At 45.5% G+C, this 17,460-nt stretch overlaps 1 protein-coding gene across 1 annotated transcript in view; it reads right to left on the bottom strand.

The window, feature by feature from the left end:
- The window catches only part of LOC142254433 (receptor-type tyrosine-protein phosphatase beta-like), a 262,642-nt gene that overhangs the window by 74,003 nt on the left and 171,179 nt on the right, over positions 1-17,460 (bottom strand). The window contains exons 25-28 of the mRNA XM_075325478.1: positions 15,806-16,081; positions 11,941-12,225; positions 8,579-8,584; positions 5,946-6,077 (exon numbers count right to left, since the gene is read on the bottom strand). Of these exons, the coding sequence (XP_075181593.1) occupies positions 5,946-6,077; positions 8,579-8,584; positions 11,941-12,225; positions 15,806-16,081 (699 nt within the window). The remainder of the gene's footprint in view (positions 1-5,945; positions 6,078-8,578; positions 8,585-11,940; positions 12,226-15,805; positions 16,082-17,460) is intronic.

Below are 17,460 nucleotides of genomic sequence, written 5' to 3' on the forward strand. Positions count from 1 at the left end.
CAGTCCGCACCATCTCGGTTCCCTGCGGTGACCCGTCATCTCGCTCCAACGGTTCCGGACCCCGCCTGACATCATCACGGCTTCCGAACCTGAGCTCCGTCACCCGGACCACCATCAGTGACCTCGTGGTCCCAGGGACTTCTCCATTGTCTTCCAGTGCACGGACTGTTCTGCTACCTAAAGTGCTCCGGCTGCCGGACTCCTTTCCCTCATCGGGGAGTTCGGTCCAGTGGATCCACCTCCCGGGTCTGCCCGTCCATCTGGCCCTAACAGTACCCACTATCCAGTGTTTTCTCTATCCACCTACCCACCATCCGGTGTGCTAGTATTTCTGAAACGTACCCTCTATATATTGTGTGTAGCGTTTCTCTATTCCCCTGTCTACTACAGCGTGAGAGTGATTTGGGGAGCCTACCCACTTACCTATGGGCCAGCACTTACCAGCACCAGAAGCCGGATACAGCAGCAGGCTTGAGTGCCTTGTTCAGCCTTCCGCTCATCTTCGACCTAGGCGAGAGCTCCATCCAGCACTGCCCCATGAGGCGGCCTGCCAGCAGCTGTCGCATTCAGTGCCAGGATTCAAGATCACTGATCCTGCCCACTATCCAAGGGACTAGCTTTTCTCCTGATCAGAAGCTGGTTACCGTAACAGGTATGTGTTGCCCTGCTCACTACCCAGCGAGTCAAGCGTAATACCTCACCTGGCGGGTCAGGTATCTCCTTCATCTCCGACTGAAGCGAGGACTGTGGTCTCAGGTACGGCAGTAACTGTCATTTTCAGTGCCAGTTTTCAAGATCGATGATCCTGTTCGCTATCCAAGGGGCTAGCGTTCTCCAGACCAGATACTGGATACCGTAACAGGTAGGTGTTGCCCGCTTACGACCCAGCAAGTCAAGCGTACTACCTCACCTGGCGGGTCAGATATCTCCTTCTTCTTCGACTAAGGCGAGGACTGTGGTCTCCATTGACCCCTAACGTGGTACGGCAGCAACTGTCATCAGGTCGCTTCCCAGTGACCCGGGGGTTTTCTCCTGCTTCAGCCTACTCATTCAGGTAACCTGAAGGTAAGCCAGGTCTCCCTGACCAGTTCACTTCTCAGGGATCTGCAGCCATCTCCTACCTCACACCATACGTGTAATGTGATCTTGAGGTAAGGCAACACGCAACCTTCTGACTGGAGGGTCGTGTGATTCACTCCCTGCAGCAGCCATGGACCCCATGACGCAGCACAGCAGCAGCAGCTCTCATTTGGTCCCCTCCCAGTGGCCCGGGACCTTACCCGACCTCGCACCATTCATCTAAGGTAGCCACAAGATAGGGTTTTTCTCTCTTGACCGTACATTGGCTGCATCGCTTCTTGAAATAGCTGTCATTTTGGTTTTCAAATGAGGTAGGCAAGGTGCAGCTCTGTCCGCTAACCAGTAGGTTGTCCGTTTTGCTTCCTGCCACCGTCCTCGGGTGGTTCGTGGCAATTCTGGTATCTGCCTATTCCTTGGTCTAGAACAGCCTTGGCCGCACCCCCCACTAGGGTTCCGGCCAGGCACTGTAAAGGTTTAAGACCATATATCGTTACTTACATTTTCTCTCTTTCAGATAGAGATCAGATTTCCTCACTCCCCTCACAGTCAACAGATGAAGTTAAGAACCAGGCACAGGATCGTCTAACCAGCATTGATTCCACGGAGGACCAGCTCCACCAAGGGACTTCTAGTATCCTGACGGCCCAGTTTTTGGGCCCACTCGTCCGGACAAGCTGTAAGGTTTCATATAACTGTCTGTCTACTTTCCACAGCAGAATTCTTCAGGGAGCCCTGAATGCTCAGACCACTGGGTGTTTTCACCCGAACACTCAACACTGCAGCAACTGGTCCGCGTCTGCTCTGCCAATCTCAGTTAACACCTAGACATGACCTGCTTCCGTTTCAGGCCATTTCCCCTACCCCGGGTCTACCTTTTTTTCCCCCTCTCGTAGTCATTTTGAATGGCTTTGGGGATACGCTAGATCTCTCCGATGACCCTGACATACCAAATTCCGCGACCACTCGCTAACGCTTGGTCTCAGAAGCTTGTGCATTCCTGCAAGTTCCTGCCCAACCATTTATACTCTCATATTCTCACTCATTTCCTTCTCTTCGTCGTCACTTCTTATTGTGATGTGATGTCACGTTTTATAATAATAATAAGAATATTTCATTCATTCTTTCGTCACATCTTTCTTGTCACCCTCAAGGGATGGGAGTCTCTCCCCTGGTCGGCTAGCGCTTCGGCCGACGACATAGGCCAAGCCCTTTCTCGGAGTCCCCCTCGAAAGGGTTCTTCCTTCTCCCACTTCAGGTCATACAGGCCAGGTCTTGTGCCCTTTGTCATTCACAGGAGCCCTCCCCCATGGGAGTTCTCCTTCCCATAGTTCACCGCAATGGTCACCCAGTACACGATTCCAGGGTTCGAGTTTCCCAGTCACGTCATTACAGATGCTAGGGCTCCCTTCTGCTGTCTGTCACGTCATAGTGAGAATTGTTTTTTGGAATTCCTTTGGCTCCTTAACCTTGTCATTTTTTTCCGAACCTCACAGGTTCTCTGGACCCCTTCCATACACAGGGGAATTGTCTCCCATATTTTTTTCCCCGCCTGCAGGCATTTCGTCCACTAGAGTCAGATCACTTCTCTCATGTGCTGTAGAACCAACAGGTCAGGTTCCCCTATGGCGGAATTCCCTTACACTTTTCTCAAGTATCTCGACTCCCTTGCACCCTCTTAGGCGGTCAGTCTCCCGTCTAATCATCCTGCGGCAATAATGGGCCAAGGCTCCTTTGGCCTCCGCTTACCTGGCACCTACCTCTACCAGGTGCCCTAGTTCTTCGCTCATTCTTCCCCTCTCAAACGTAGTTCCAGGGCCTGTCGGGTTTTTTCTTCTTAGCTCGATCTATTGCTGTCAGTCGCCTTAGCTTCTTAGCTTATTAGGTACAGACCTCAGAGGATGTAGTTTCTCCTGATCATCCTATTCCCCATGTATTTTACACTAGTTTTTAGTACTCCCTAAGTACTCTACCTCTGCGCCTGTACTTCGGCCCCTGGCCGGGTAGGGGTTCCTTGCGGGGTCTAGGACCAGGTTCCGGTCAAGGAATCTTATCTCTGCTAACCCTGTTTTCGGGTTTTTCTTTTCCCACCCTTGGGGACTGCTTTAGAACGTTCCATGGTTTCCTGTGTCCCCCAATGAAGCGATAAAGAAAAGTAGATTTTGGGTACTCACCGTAAAATCTTTTTCTTGGAGCCTTCATTGGGGGACACAGCACCTGCCCTTTTCTAAGTCTTCAATGGATCCGGAATGTTCTGGTTTTCAAGCTTCTCCTCGTACTGCTTTTACACAAACTGATCTCCTCAGCTCTGGTCAGTGGGTGTATACTACGTGGGAGGAGTTAACTTTCTTATTTGCATAGTGTCACCTCCTAGTCCCAGCAGCATACACCCATGGTTTCCTGTGTCCCCCAATGAAGGCTCCAAGAAAGAGATTTTACGGTGAGTACCCAAAATCTACTTTTTCTGGTACGTGTTTCACTGATCACACACGGATCACATCATAGTGTGGTCCGTGGGTCATCAGTGATGCCAGGAAAAAACTGACTTGTCTCCGTGCAGAATCACGGCCATGGGTGCACGCTGCATGGAGACATGTTCAGTGAAAAATCACTGATGTGTGAGCAGACCCATTGATTATAATGGGTCTGCGTATGTCAGTGATTCTGGTACGTATAAAAAAAAGCACAAATGTACCAGAATCACTGACGTGTGAAAGAGGCCTAAGGCCTCGTTCACACGTCAGTGTTTAAACACGAACATGAAAAACCAGCACATGTGCCATCACAAGTCACAGAAAGTTAGTTTCAATTATTTTTATTCAGATTAAACGTACAAGACATATTTAAACAAAATTATTGATCCACCCTTTGTGTCCCTGTGCACTAAAATTCCCTAAAATTCCTTATTTTCCTGTAGCTGCCTACTTGTGGGGGTCGGCACCCTATGTTTGTAGGAATTGGTGCCCCCACTCCGCGGCGGCCTACCCTCCCTATATATTCCCTATTACTATCTAATAGGAGGGGAGGGAGGTAAGTAGGTTTAGACACCTGTTTTTGAGAGGTAAATTAAGGTGTAAGAGAATATACCAGTCTGGACGGGAATTAAGGGGTTCTATTCTGTGTTGACCCCTGATGGACTAACCCAATTTTAACGACCCAACGCGTCTCTCCCCACACTGTGGGGGCTCACCAGGGGTCTCCTACTTACCTCCCTCCTTTAAGATTATTTTTATTCTTTTTACTCTCTTTATTAATGACCTTGTGGATGGGATTGATAGTACAGTGTCAGTCTTTGCCGATGACACCAAACTATGTAGGATATTAAAAACTGACCTGGATAGTACAATATTACAAAAAGATCTGGATAAGATGTCAGAATGGGCAGATGCTTGGCAAATGAGATTTAATGTTGATAAATGTAAAGTAATGCACCTAGGACGGAGTAATCCTATAGCTGCGTATACATTAAATGGAAGTAAACTCGGGACTACAGAACAGGAGAAGGACTTGGGTATTCTCATTACAAATAAGCTGAGCAGCAGCACTCAATGTCAAGCAGCAGCTGCAAAAGCAAACAAGATTTTAGGGTGTATAAAAAGAGAGATTAGATCCCGTGATCCCAACGTATTGTTACCCCTCTATAAATCACTTGTAAGGCCACATCTGGAATACGGGATCCAGTTTTGGGCTCCACATTTTAAAAAGGACATTCAGAAGTTAGAGTCAGTTCAAAGGCGGGCAACTAGACTATTACAAGGAATGGAGGCCGCCCATATGATGACAGGTTGAAAAAGTTAGATATGTTTAGCTTAGAAAAAAGACGTCTCAGAGGAGATCTCATTTATATGTATAAATACATGTGTGGTCAATATAAAGGACTGGCACATGACTTATTTCTTCCAAAGACAGTACTAAGGACCAGGGGGCACTCACTGCGAGTGGAAGAAAAGCAATTCCGACACCTAAATAGGAAAGGGTTCTTTACAGTTAGAGCGGTCAGACTGTGGAATACACTACCACAAGAGGTAGTAATGGCAGATACTAGAACAGCTTTTATATCAGGGCTGGATGATTTCCTCAGTACACATAACATTGTTGGTTATAAATGACTTAGTGACTAAATGTAGAACTGGTGGAGGAAGGTTGAACTAGATGGACCTAGGTCTTTTTTCAACCTAAGTAACTATGTAACTATGTAACTATGTAAGATAGTAATAGGGAATATATAGGGAGGGTAGGCTACCGCGGAGTGGGGGCACCAATTCCTACAAACATAGGGTTCCGACCCCCACAAGTAGACAGCTACAGGAAAATAGGGAATTTTAGGGTATTTTAGTGCACAGGGACGGAAAGGGTGGATCAATAATTTTTTTTAAATATGTCTTGTACGTTTAATCTGAATAAAAATAATTGAAACTAAGTTTCTGTGACTAGTAAATATACAAAAAAACCCTGTGAACCACATATACCATCAGTGTGACATCCGTGTGTCCGTGTTTTTCTGGTATGGTTAAAGAAAGAATTAAATTACAAAGCTTCTTTTATACTTTTCAATGTTAATAATGTACTGCATCTGTGTGCCGTAAGTGTTTTTCACGGACCCATAGACGTGTATCAGCCCCTGTCATCCATGCTGCCAAAAAAAATCTTTGTATGTTTTGCATGGACATGTGGTGTATAAACACAGACATGTTGTGCATAGCAGCATAGGTTATAACGGGTACGTGTTGCATCCCAGAAAAAAAAAAAAAATTAAACGGATGCCAAAAACACACTGGCACCACGGTCATGTGAAGGAAACCTAAATATTAAATATCTTATTTGAAGACTTCTACTACCTTATATCTTGATATTATATGGTGTCTTACCATTTGAACGAGATACAATTACAGCATAATCTTTAATAGGTCCATTGGTGGCATCAAACTCCGTAAAAGAAAACTGGAAAGTGTAATAAGTAGAACCGCTCTTGGTAACTGTCACATTCTGGTCAGGGAGGGCTGAGAACAAAGAAAGAATTCATATAATATTATATTACGCTATCTACTGCAATAACCTTTTGAAGATTACTACATTAAGTTCTATACTATACATTATCTAATGGAAATGTAGCCATGGAGTAGCCATAGAATTTCTCCAGTTATCGTACGCATTGATTGTATAATATGTGGTACTTGACCTTATTAAATAGTTTGTTTAAAATGCAAATTTTCTTCCCATACTCCGTTGACTTAGGTTTAGTGATGGGCGAACCCCCGATGTTCATGTGCGGCCTAAGCCACACGGCGAGCAAAACAGTGCGAGTGGAGTGCGATAAAACATCGCATTCCCCTCGGACCAATTCTAGCCTGTGTGTCAGCGCACATGAGCGATTATTTTCTCAGCCCTAATCGGACCGAGAAAACAATCGCGGCATGCTGTAGTGTAATGCGAGACTCTTTCTCTCGCACCCATTCAAGTGAATGGGGCGAGTGAAAAATCGCACTGCACTCGCGCTACACCGGTGTACTGCGAGTGCAGGGAGAGAATGGCAATAGCCGGCTACGCAGGAGAGAGGGAAAGAAATCCCTCCCTCCCCTCCTCAGAGCCGGCCCGCCCCCCGCAGCTGAGGTCTGCTTGCAAGAACGGACCTCAGTTGCAAGGACACACGCATGACACTCGGCTCTGCTGTACTGCCAGCACGAGCCGAGTGTCATGCAAGTGGATCGCAGTAGTCCCCGTGTGGCCCCAGCCTTCAGGAGACTCGCCCGAGCTTTTTGTAAAGTTCTAGTTCGGGTTCTGAGATAACGCGAACTTGCGTCTGAACCCCGAACTCGGACTTTACAGTTATGAGATGGGGCGGGGGGGGTCTGTAAAATAACATATACTTACTGCTCCGCTCAGCAGCTGTCTCCTGGCTGCTTCCGATCATTGCTGTGCCCCCGGGTAACCACCACTCACTACAGGACCTTCCATGACGTCATAGCCATGTGACCATTCTGATGTGAATGTTGTACAGACTATGACAGGCTATGATGTCATGGAAGGTCCTGTTAACTTCCGGTGGTGTCCACTGCACTGCTCGTCACCTGGCAGTCTTCGGCTGTTTTCGGCCATGTTCGTGGTGACGTCAGGGTTGACCCGAGTCCATGGCTGCCATGGATTCGACTAAACTGTGACTGTCACTGTGCGAGTCTGGCATTGCATCATGTGTTCGGTACAGACCCCGAACTTTACAGTTAGAGTTCGCTCATCACTATTTAGGTTCTCTCGCTTATTTAACAGCATAGGATAAAGGATTTCCGTAAGGGTATGTGCGCACGTTGCGTTCTGCCGTGACAAATATTCTGCAGCGTGTTGTCACTGCATGTGTGTTTCAAAACGCAGCCTAAAGGCTACTTTACACACTGCGATATCGGTCCCGATATCGCTAGTGTGGGTAGCCGCCCCCATCTGTTGCGCGACACGGGCAAATCGCTGCCCGTGCCGCACAACATCGCCCAGACCGGTCACACATACATACCTGTCCGGCGACGTCGCTGTGACGGGCGAACCGCCTCCTTTCTAAGGGGGCGGTCCGTGCGGCATCACAGCGACGTCACTGAACCGCCGCCCAATAGCAGCGGAGGGGCGGAGCTGAGCGGGACGTAACATCCCGCCCACCTCCTTCCTTCCTCATAGCGGCCGGGAGGCAGGTAAGGGGAGCTTCCTCGTTCCTGCGGTGTCACACGCAGCGATGTGTGCTGCCGCAGGAACGAGGAACAACCTCGTTACTGCTGCAGTAACGAGATTTGAGAATGGACCCCCGTGTCGCCGATTAGCGATTTTGCACGTTTTTGCAACGATGCAAAATCGCTTATCGGTGTTACACGCAACGGCATCGCTAATGCGGCCGGAGGTGCGTCACGAATTCCGTGACCCCAACGACTCCGCATTAGCGATGTCGCAGTGTGTAAAGCCCGCTTAAGGCTATGTGCGCACGTTGCGTTGTAGTGCCTGCAGTTTATTCTGCGCGTTTTTAAGCCCTTGGTTTTTGACAAAATGGCTTTTGACCATTTTTTAGCACTAAAAACGCATGCGTATTTACTGCGTTTTTGATGCGTTTTAGCGCTTTTTCCATGCGTTTTCACAGATGCGTTTTGAACATCAAGACACTGCTAAATAAAGATTAAATAGTCAAACAGAATGAAAAAAGCGAAAAAAAAGCAAAACAGATAATTTTAGAATTATTAAAGAAAATAGTTATATTTCTTGAAAATATAGCGGTTTTATCATATTAATTCCAAAAATAGAAAAAAAAACATAATTTTCTTTAATTTGTTGGATTATGTGTGTGTGTAAAGGGACATATTATTCCATTAATTTAATGTTAGAAAAGCATGCGTTTTGTTTGTCTAAAACGCATGTTTTCTGCACCTAAAAAGCAGGTAAAACGCAGGAAAATTGAAGAATCTTGGTTTTTGCCATTTCTCATTGACTGCAATGTTAACAAAGCGCTGCAGAAATGGCAAAAACAATTGACATGCTGCTTCTTTTTCTGAATGGTTTTTGACCAAAAATATGCAAATTAAACGCTGCAGAAAAAAAAGCAAAGTGCGGACAGAAATTCATCTTTTCCCATAGACCTTGCTGGAAAACCAAAACGCATGCGTTTTGGCACAAAAACGCAGCCGCTAAAAACGCAGCATAAACGCGGGTAAAAACGCAACGTGCGCACATAGCCTAAATGTTCAGGAAAAAGTCTAGACCAAACTGTGCAAAAGGCCTCATCGACACATCATTGTTTGGCATGCGTTTTCTGTCCATTTCCTAACAGACCACGGACACATTTGCGGATAACACTTTGATGCCATCCGTGTTTCCACAGAGTGCTGTTGTTTTCTTCACTAAGGAGAAGCTTTCAAATTATTGTTTTCCTGAGCGAAAAACGGATGAAACAAGGTTTGTAAAAAACTAACACATGGATCAAAAATGTGTTGAAGCACACTGCAAAAATAAGGTTAGGGACAAAAACCGATGTATGAATGAAACCGTCAGGAGATCTGACTGCCACAAGACAGCCCGCTCTCTCCCCAAAAAGTACACAATCACCAAACAACAATAAAACACAGACTGTGTTGACATATCCAACTGCAGGGTTGCATGAGGGGAATGTCTATAAATAAGACCAGGTACTAAAAAACGTATCTTAAGGGTGCTTTACACACTGCGACATCGCTAGCGATGTTGCGCGCGATAGCACCCGCCCCCGTTGTTCGTGCGACATTTGGTGCTCGCTGCCGTAGCGAACATTATCGCTACAGTAGCATCACACGCACTTACCTGGTCAGCGACGTCGCTGTGACCGCCGAACAATCCCTCCCTCAAAGGTGAGGTGCGTTCGGCGTAATAGCGACGTCACTAAGCGGCTGCTCAATAGAAGTGGAGGGACGGAGATGAGCGGCCGGAACATGCCGCCCACCTCCTTCCTTCCGCATTGCCGGTGGAGGCAAGTAAGGAGATGGTCATCGTTCCTGCGGTGTCACACATAGCGATGTATACTGCCGCAGGAACGAGGAACAGCATCGTACCTGCAGCAGCAATATTAAGGAAAGGAGCGACGTGTCAACAATCACCGTTTTTGAACGATTTTGCGATCGTTGATCGTCGCTCCTTGGTGTCACACGCTGCGATGTCGCTACCGGCGCTGGATGTGCGTCACTAACGACGTGACTCCGACGATATATCGGTAGCGATGTCGCAGCGTGTAAAGTACCCCATAGAGTGATTAAGGATTTATACATCTAATAGAATAGTCTGTATAAAGAAAACCTATGAGGCAAAGTAACGCAAGAAGTTAAATAGTATCATTTGATTGAATCAGAAAAAGTATTAGATACATACAAAGCTGATGATTACAAAAGCATCCAAAAATGTACAGACAATCGGGTATATCAAGTGATAATATTGCAGACGGATACTCAGAGTACAGTAAAAATATTTATGACCTATCATAATAATAACAATAATAATTATATTATTATATAATTAATATATTAATAATAATAATAATAACCTTTTGTTTAAAAAAATACATAAAAGGTATATATTAATAATGATGTGGGGTCAAGATATCAGGACTAGTAACCCATCATGTTGAGTAAAAAAGTAGAGAGCTCAGTGGCATGTGGAGTCAACGCACCATGTACCATATTTTTTTATGTTGGGTCATTAACAGAGATTGGCGGGTCCCTGTTCCCCTTTCTTTTTTTTAAATCCGGATCCGATCCGGAATCCGGTTCCTATATAAGTCTATAGGGATCAGAATCAGGAAAGTAAAAATGGTGGTAGAAGGGATAGAGGAATGGTTGCAAGCGCGCTGTACTTACCAAGGCTCTGGCATGGCTGTATGCTACTCCCAGGCCTAACATTCACTTCCAGGGCTTCTAATTACTGCTCATACATATGCACTGCTTTCCCTGCCCACCGGCGCCTCTGATTGGTTGCAGTCAGAAGGACCCCCACCCTCAGTGTCAACTGACTGCAACCAATCACAGGCGCCAGGAGGGCCAGTGGGCAGGGAAAGCAGTGTAACTGAAGGAGCCCGTACATTCTAGAATCTACCATGAGCCTAGAACGTACGGGCTCATTCCAGATATGATGTAATTTGTCCCATGATGAGGGGGGCGTGTTCAAAATGCAGCCCGAAATTTCCAGACGGAATACACATTCTTTTTCTAAATCCATGTGGGCATGGAGTTGTTTACTGGACTACTCACAGAGAAGTGCTGCATGTCTCATGAACCAGGAAGCTCAGGATGAACAGATCTGCTCATCCTGAGCCTCCCGTTTCATGAATAGATGTGCAGCAGTCCTCTGTGCAAGCCCCCCCCTTGCATGATTATAGTGGACAGGAGGATTATAGTGGACTCCTCACAGAGGACTGTCCTGTGAGTATCTGTCTGCAATATACCAGTCATTTTGTTCTGTACATTTTTGGATGTTTTTATTCGCCAGTCATCAGCCTTGAATTGAATGTTGTTACTATTGTATGTATGTAATACTTTAAAAAAATAAATTCTGATTCAATAAAATTATACTATATCACTTCTTGTTTTACTTGGCTTTGCGTTTCATTCTCAAAGGTGATTCATTGTAGCATTGTGCTAATAGTTTCCCTATGCTTTGCTCTTTGTACATTCATAGCTTTGTCTAATCTGTATAAAGCTACACAATTCATTTAATATGTTTTAAAGGCACTAAGGGGTACTTTGCACACTACAACATCACAAGCCGATTGCTGCGATGCTGAGCGCGATAGTCCCCGCCCCCGTCGCTGCTGCGATATCATGGTGATAGCTGCCGGAGCGAACATTATCGCTACGGCAGCTTCACATGCACTTACCTGCCCTGCGACGTCGCTCTGGCCGGCAACCCGCCTCCTTACTAAGGGGGTGGGTCGTGCGGCGTCACAGCGACGTCACACGGCAGGCGGCCAATAGAAGCAGGGGGGCGGAGATGAGCGGGACGTAAACATCCCGCCCACCTCCTTCCTCATTGCAGCTGGGATGCAGGTAAGGAGATGTTCCTCGCTGCTGCGGCTTCATACACAGCGATGTGTGCTGCCACAGGAACGAGGAACATCGCAACATCGGTCCTTCCGAAATTATGGAAATGACCGGCGCTACACCGATGATACAATTTCGACGCTTTTGCGCCCGTTAATCGTATCAAAAACGATTTACACACTACGATGTCGACAGCGACGCCGGATGTGCGTCACTTTCGATTTGACCCCACCGACATCGCACCTGCGATGTCGTAGTGTGCAAAGTACCCCTTAATCTTGGAAAATATTTCAACACTGGAACATTAGTGAATATGGAATTCAGTTCATTTACTTACGACTTCCAATCTCAGTTTTGCATGTCTTCTGTGTCACCGTACTGTTTCTGCCACATGAAGCCAGAGTTATCAAACTGACAATATAGTTTGTATTGTATCTTAAACCATTCATAGTATAATTATATGGATTAGGATTGCATTTAGCAACAGGAACATTTTCGGAGGCTTTGTTGGATGCTGTAAAATTAAAGCCGGTATACAGTCCTCCCGGACAGGTCCATTTGAAATCGAGAGATCCTGAATTGATTTGACTTGTACAGTTGAATTCAATTACAGCCTCTGGCTCTAAAAAAAAAAAACAACAAAGAAAAAAAACAACATTTCATTCATACAATTGATGCATTATGAATGCTCCTGGACGAAGCACGTGTAGGTGCGAAACGCGCGTCAGTGTGTCTGTGGGAGGCCGTGGCACCACTATTTCTTTGGACTGCTGGTAATATTATGTAACTATGTAATTATGTGATGATATCATAGCTGCATCCTACTATAATTATATGTATACTTTTCAACATTTACTGTAGACAAGGATTGCAAACTATGTATGATTTATATGGAATAATATATTATACTGCTTATATACGGTAGTTCAGCAACAAAATAACAAGTGCCTGGTGCTTTCCCATTATATCATCCGCCTTTTCTGGGCTGATCCATTCTTTTGTTATGTATTTCATAATTTATTGTAATAAAGATGTTGTTTATTGAATCATATAATTTTGGCTTGCATATTCATTCCTTGGTGTTTATTATGAATATAGCAGAAGCAACATAATTTACAATCGTAATTGCAAAGTTAAGCAAAAATGTAATTGTTGTGACTTGAAGAATAAAGCTGTCACTTTTACACTCTGTGTACAGCAAATAAAAAACTTTTTGAATTTTTATTTTATATTGTTCATTCTGACTCCCAGTAATCAATATAGAAAGTGATCAAAAAAATGTTATGTACCTCAAAATGGCACCAATAAAAACTTCAACTCATCCCCCCCAAAACAACCCCACAAATTACAATGCTGGTAGGAAAATAGAAAAATGATAGCGCTCAAAAAATGGCGAAGCAAATAATTTTATTTTGTAAGAAAAGCGCTTGTCGTATGAAAAGTAGCAAATCCTAAAAAGCCTATTTAAATCCAGTATCGCTGTAATTGTACTGACCTAAAGAATAAAGCCGTCATCACTTATACTTCAGAGAGAATGCCATAAAAAATATAAGCAATTCTTGAACAGTTATTGATTTGCTCATTTTGACTCCCAAAAATTGGAATAAAGGGTGCTTTACATGCTGTGACATCGCTAGCGATTGCACCCGCCCCCGTTGTTCGTGCGACATGTGGTGATCGCTGCTGTAGCGAACAATATCGCTACAGCAGCGTCACACATACGTCACATACCTGTTCAGCGACGTCGCTGTTGCTGCCGAACAATCCCTTCTTCAAGGGGGAGGTGCGTTCGGCGTCACAGCGGCGTCACAAAACGGCCGCCCAATAGAAGAGGAGGGGAGGAGATGAGCGGCCGGAACATGCCACCCACCTCCTTCCTTTCTCCTTTACGATGGACACAGGTAGGATAATGTTCGTCGTTCCTGCGGTGTCACACACAGCAAATGTGTGGTGCCGCAGGAACGACGAACAACCAGCGGAATGAAACACCAACGACATTATGATTTGGAGCGACGTGTCAACGATCAACGACTTTTGCCGTTTTTGCGATCGTTGATCGTCGCTCCTAGCTGTCACATGCTGCGATGTCGCTAACGACGCCGGATGTGCGGCACAAACACTGTGACCCCGACTATATATCGTTAGCGATGTCACAGCGTGTAAAGCACCCTTTTGGCTCAGTTCACTTTTATCTTGTGATCTACACTGAACTCCTACCTCAGGGTTTCCATCTAAGGCCCCTTTCACACGTCAGTGATTCTGGTACGTTTGTGCTTTTTTTTATACGTACCAGAATCACTCATATACACAGACCCATTATAAGCAATGGGTCTGCTCAAACATCAGTGATTTTTCACTGAACGTGTCTCCGTGCAGCGTGCACCCTTGGCCATGATTCTGCACGGAGACAAATCAGTTTTTTTCTGGCATCACTGATGACCCACGGACCCCACTATGGTGTGATCCGTGTGTGATCAGTGAAACACGTACCAGAAAATCACGGACATATTAAATATTTTCAACTTACCTTGCCTGCGATTCTTTCTGCAGCCTCTGCTTTCGGCAGCTCCTGCCTGGCTCATGAATATTCATGAGAACAGGAAGAGCCGACCAGGAAGTAGCTGCTGAGAGCGGTGGGCGGACGCTGGAGAGCTGGAGACTTCAGCACCATGGACAGCAGGAACGAAGGCAGGTGAGTAATGTCCATATGCAATCACGGATCACGGATTGCACAAGGACAACCCACGTGTGTCATGAATCACGGAACACGGAGTGACATGTTCGTGTTTTACACGTCAGTGAAGAACGTCAGTGTTTTTCACTGACGTGTGAAACGGGCCTAAAGCGGGCTTTACACGCTGCGACATCGCTAATGCGGAGTCGTTGGGGTCACGGAATTCGTGACGCACATCCGGCCGCATTAGCGATGCCGTTGCGTGTGACACCGATAAGCGATTTTGCATCGTTGCAAAAACGTGCAAAATCGCTAATCGGCGACATGGGGGTCCATTCTCAAATCTCGTTACTGCAGCAGTAACGAGGTTGTTCCTCGTTCCTGCGGCAGCACACATCGCTGCGTGTGACGCTGCAGGAACGAGGAAGCTCCCCTTACCTGCCTCCCGGCCGCTATGAGGAAGGAAGGAGGTGGGCGGGATGTTACGTCCCGCTCAGCTCCGCCCCTCCGCTGCTATTGGGCGGCGGTTCAGTGACGTCGCTGTGACGCCGCACGGACCGCCCCCTTAGAAAGGAGGCGGTTCGCCCGTCACAGCGACGTCGCCGGACAGGTATGTATGTGTGACGGCTGTTGTACGGCACGGGCAGCGATTTGCCCGTGTCGCGCAACAGATGGGGGCGGGTACCCACACTAGCGATATCGGGACCGATATCGCAGTGTGTAAAGTAGCCATTAAGTCCCAGAAAAGAATAAAGGATTCAGATGAAAACCACAGACAGAACCACTTACTATTATGAAACAGACTAAGTCACTTTGGGCTCCTCAAAATTTTGCCTATGAAGACTTCCATATAAAGAATGGGATTTAAATATCCTATAAGAACAACTTCTCCCAACCATAAAGGATCAATTTGGTGATGATGCTTTGTCCAGCATCATGGAGACCACATCATAAGGCAAAATGATAACTAAGTGGCTCAGTGAACAAAACATTGATATTTTTGGTCCATGGCGAGGACACTCCCTGGATCTCAGTCCCACTGAGAACCTACGGTCAATCTTCAAATATCAGAAGGATAAACATAAGCCTAGAATTTGTGATAAAATCTGAGCATTGATGAGACATAAATGTGTCACTCAGAATTTGGTCCAAAAGCTGATATCCAGCTGCCAATTCTTATAAAATAAGACCAGCCCTAGTAAATTTTAAGTCTATACGTAAACTTGATGTATTTGTCAATAAAAGTTTAAAAAGCTATGGAATGCTGATAACCATAGAAACAATCGCCTAAAAGATCTAAAGAGACTGAAGCAGCAAACTGTGGAAAACAAAATTCATGTTTTGGTATCAACATTTTTGCAAATGATTATAATTGTCAGATCGTAATACCCAAATCTTTTCTGGTTCAAAATGGACCACAACAAAGCGCGGTGGTCGTGGGATGTGTCCATTCGTTGTTTATGTCCCTGACAATAACAGCTGAGTGCAGTTATAACAAAAAGTTCTATAATTTACTAATTGTACTCACCTGTGCAGGTGTTAGTTGACACCGGGTCGGATTCGGTGCTGTTATCGGCAGCTCTTGTATAGACCAGGAATGTATATGTTTCTCCCGATGTCAGATTCATTATTATCGCTGATTCACTTGTCACTATTGTATCATTTATCATTGTGGCTGATGAGGTGACATTGGTCTGGACTCTGTATCTGTAAGACGTCTGATACTCATCAGGTCTACTCCACGCCAGAGACACAGAATGTAAAGTCACAGCGCCGATCTGTATAGGTTTCACTGATATCGGTTCTTGAAAGAAAAAAAAAATAAAATGACCAGAAGTTAGAAATATTGCTCGTCATTGCAGAACGCTTTAAAAATGGGTGCATCACGCTGAGAGTAATGTGTACCAAAGCAAAAAGCAGGAGTGGGCAGTGGTTGTTAACAACCGTAGGCAGGGGCATTGGTAGGATTGGAGTCACAGAGGAAAGCTCCTCTCCTGTGTAGTACTAGGTGCAGATGTGAGTCAGGGGCCCTAGACCTAGGGCCAGTTTAGGTGCCTCCGCTTCAGTTACCCATCACTTCACGTGTCAGGAGCTGCCAGCAGAGGATCTTTATGATTTTTCCCCAAGTGCATTCAGAGGCAGAACCTTCCTCAGACGACCATTAATAACGTCACTGATAGCAGCTGAGGCTATAAAGGCCGCTTTACATGCTACGATATATCTGACAATATGTCATCGTGGGGCACGGTTTTCGTCATAGTTAGCGACGTCGTTGCACGTGACACCTACGTGCGTCTCTGAACGATCGCAAATAGGGTGAAAATCGTTGATCATTGACACGTCGTTCAGTTTCAAAATATTGTTCGTCGTTTGGAACGCAGCAGACATATTGCTACGTTTGACACCCTGCCAACGATGAACAACATCCACACGACCGCCTTGGTTAAACAATATATCGCTGAACGATGTAGCGTCGTTTGTGAGATGGGTACGTGTGACCGCTACAAAACGACCTATGAGCGATCTCGGCAAATCGTAACAACGATCTGGACGTGTCACATTGCTAGCGATATCGTTGTGTGTAAAGTGGCCTTAAGTCCTGGGAATTGTGTATGTGGCTCATACTCCACTTTGAATAAAATCAAGATGTTTTGAAAATGCTATTTCCGTTATTTCATCACATACAGATCAGGAATGTCTCCATCCTGTGATTTCTTTAATTCCATGACTTTTCCTTCTTGGTGTTGCAATTTCCATGTCAAGGAGTATGTGTATACTGTATATATACAGGAGATGTTACTCTACATACATAGAACTATTATCTCTTTTCCTTAGAAGATGAATACATGTCTATAAGGTGGCAGTATCACAGTTGTGCTCATGCTGCCTCCTACAGGTTTTCAAACACCATATGAGCTGGGGCAGGGCAGTATGATAGTCAGTGATGGAGTATAGCAGTAACATGTCAATATGGCAGGACATCTCTACTGAAATCCAAATGTAGATCAGATAGGGGACCAGGGAAGCATCGGCAATCCACTGAGTAGGGCTGTAATAGGTGAGTGGAGAAGGTTTTTTATTTTTACATCTATTCTGCGTTCAGGTTTTTGTTTTTTTTACACTTTGACAGGTGTAATATGATACCTAGTACAGATAAGGTATAACACTGCTAAGACCTAGATT

This window comes from Anomaloglossus baeobatrachus, chromosome 10, assembly GCF_048569485.1.
Source record: "Anomaloglossus baeobatrachus isolate aAnoBae1 chromosome 10, aAnoBae1.hap1, whole genome shotgun sequence".
Classification (NCBI taxonomy): Eukaryota; Metazoa; Chordata; class Amphibia; order Anura; family Aromobatidae; genus Anomaloglossus; species Anomaloglossus baeobatrachus.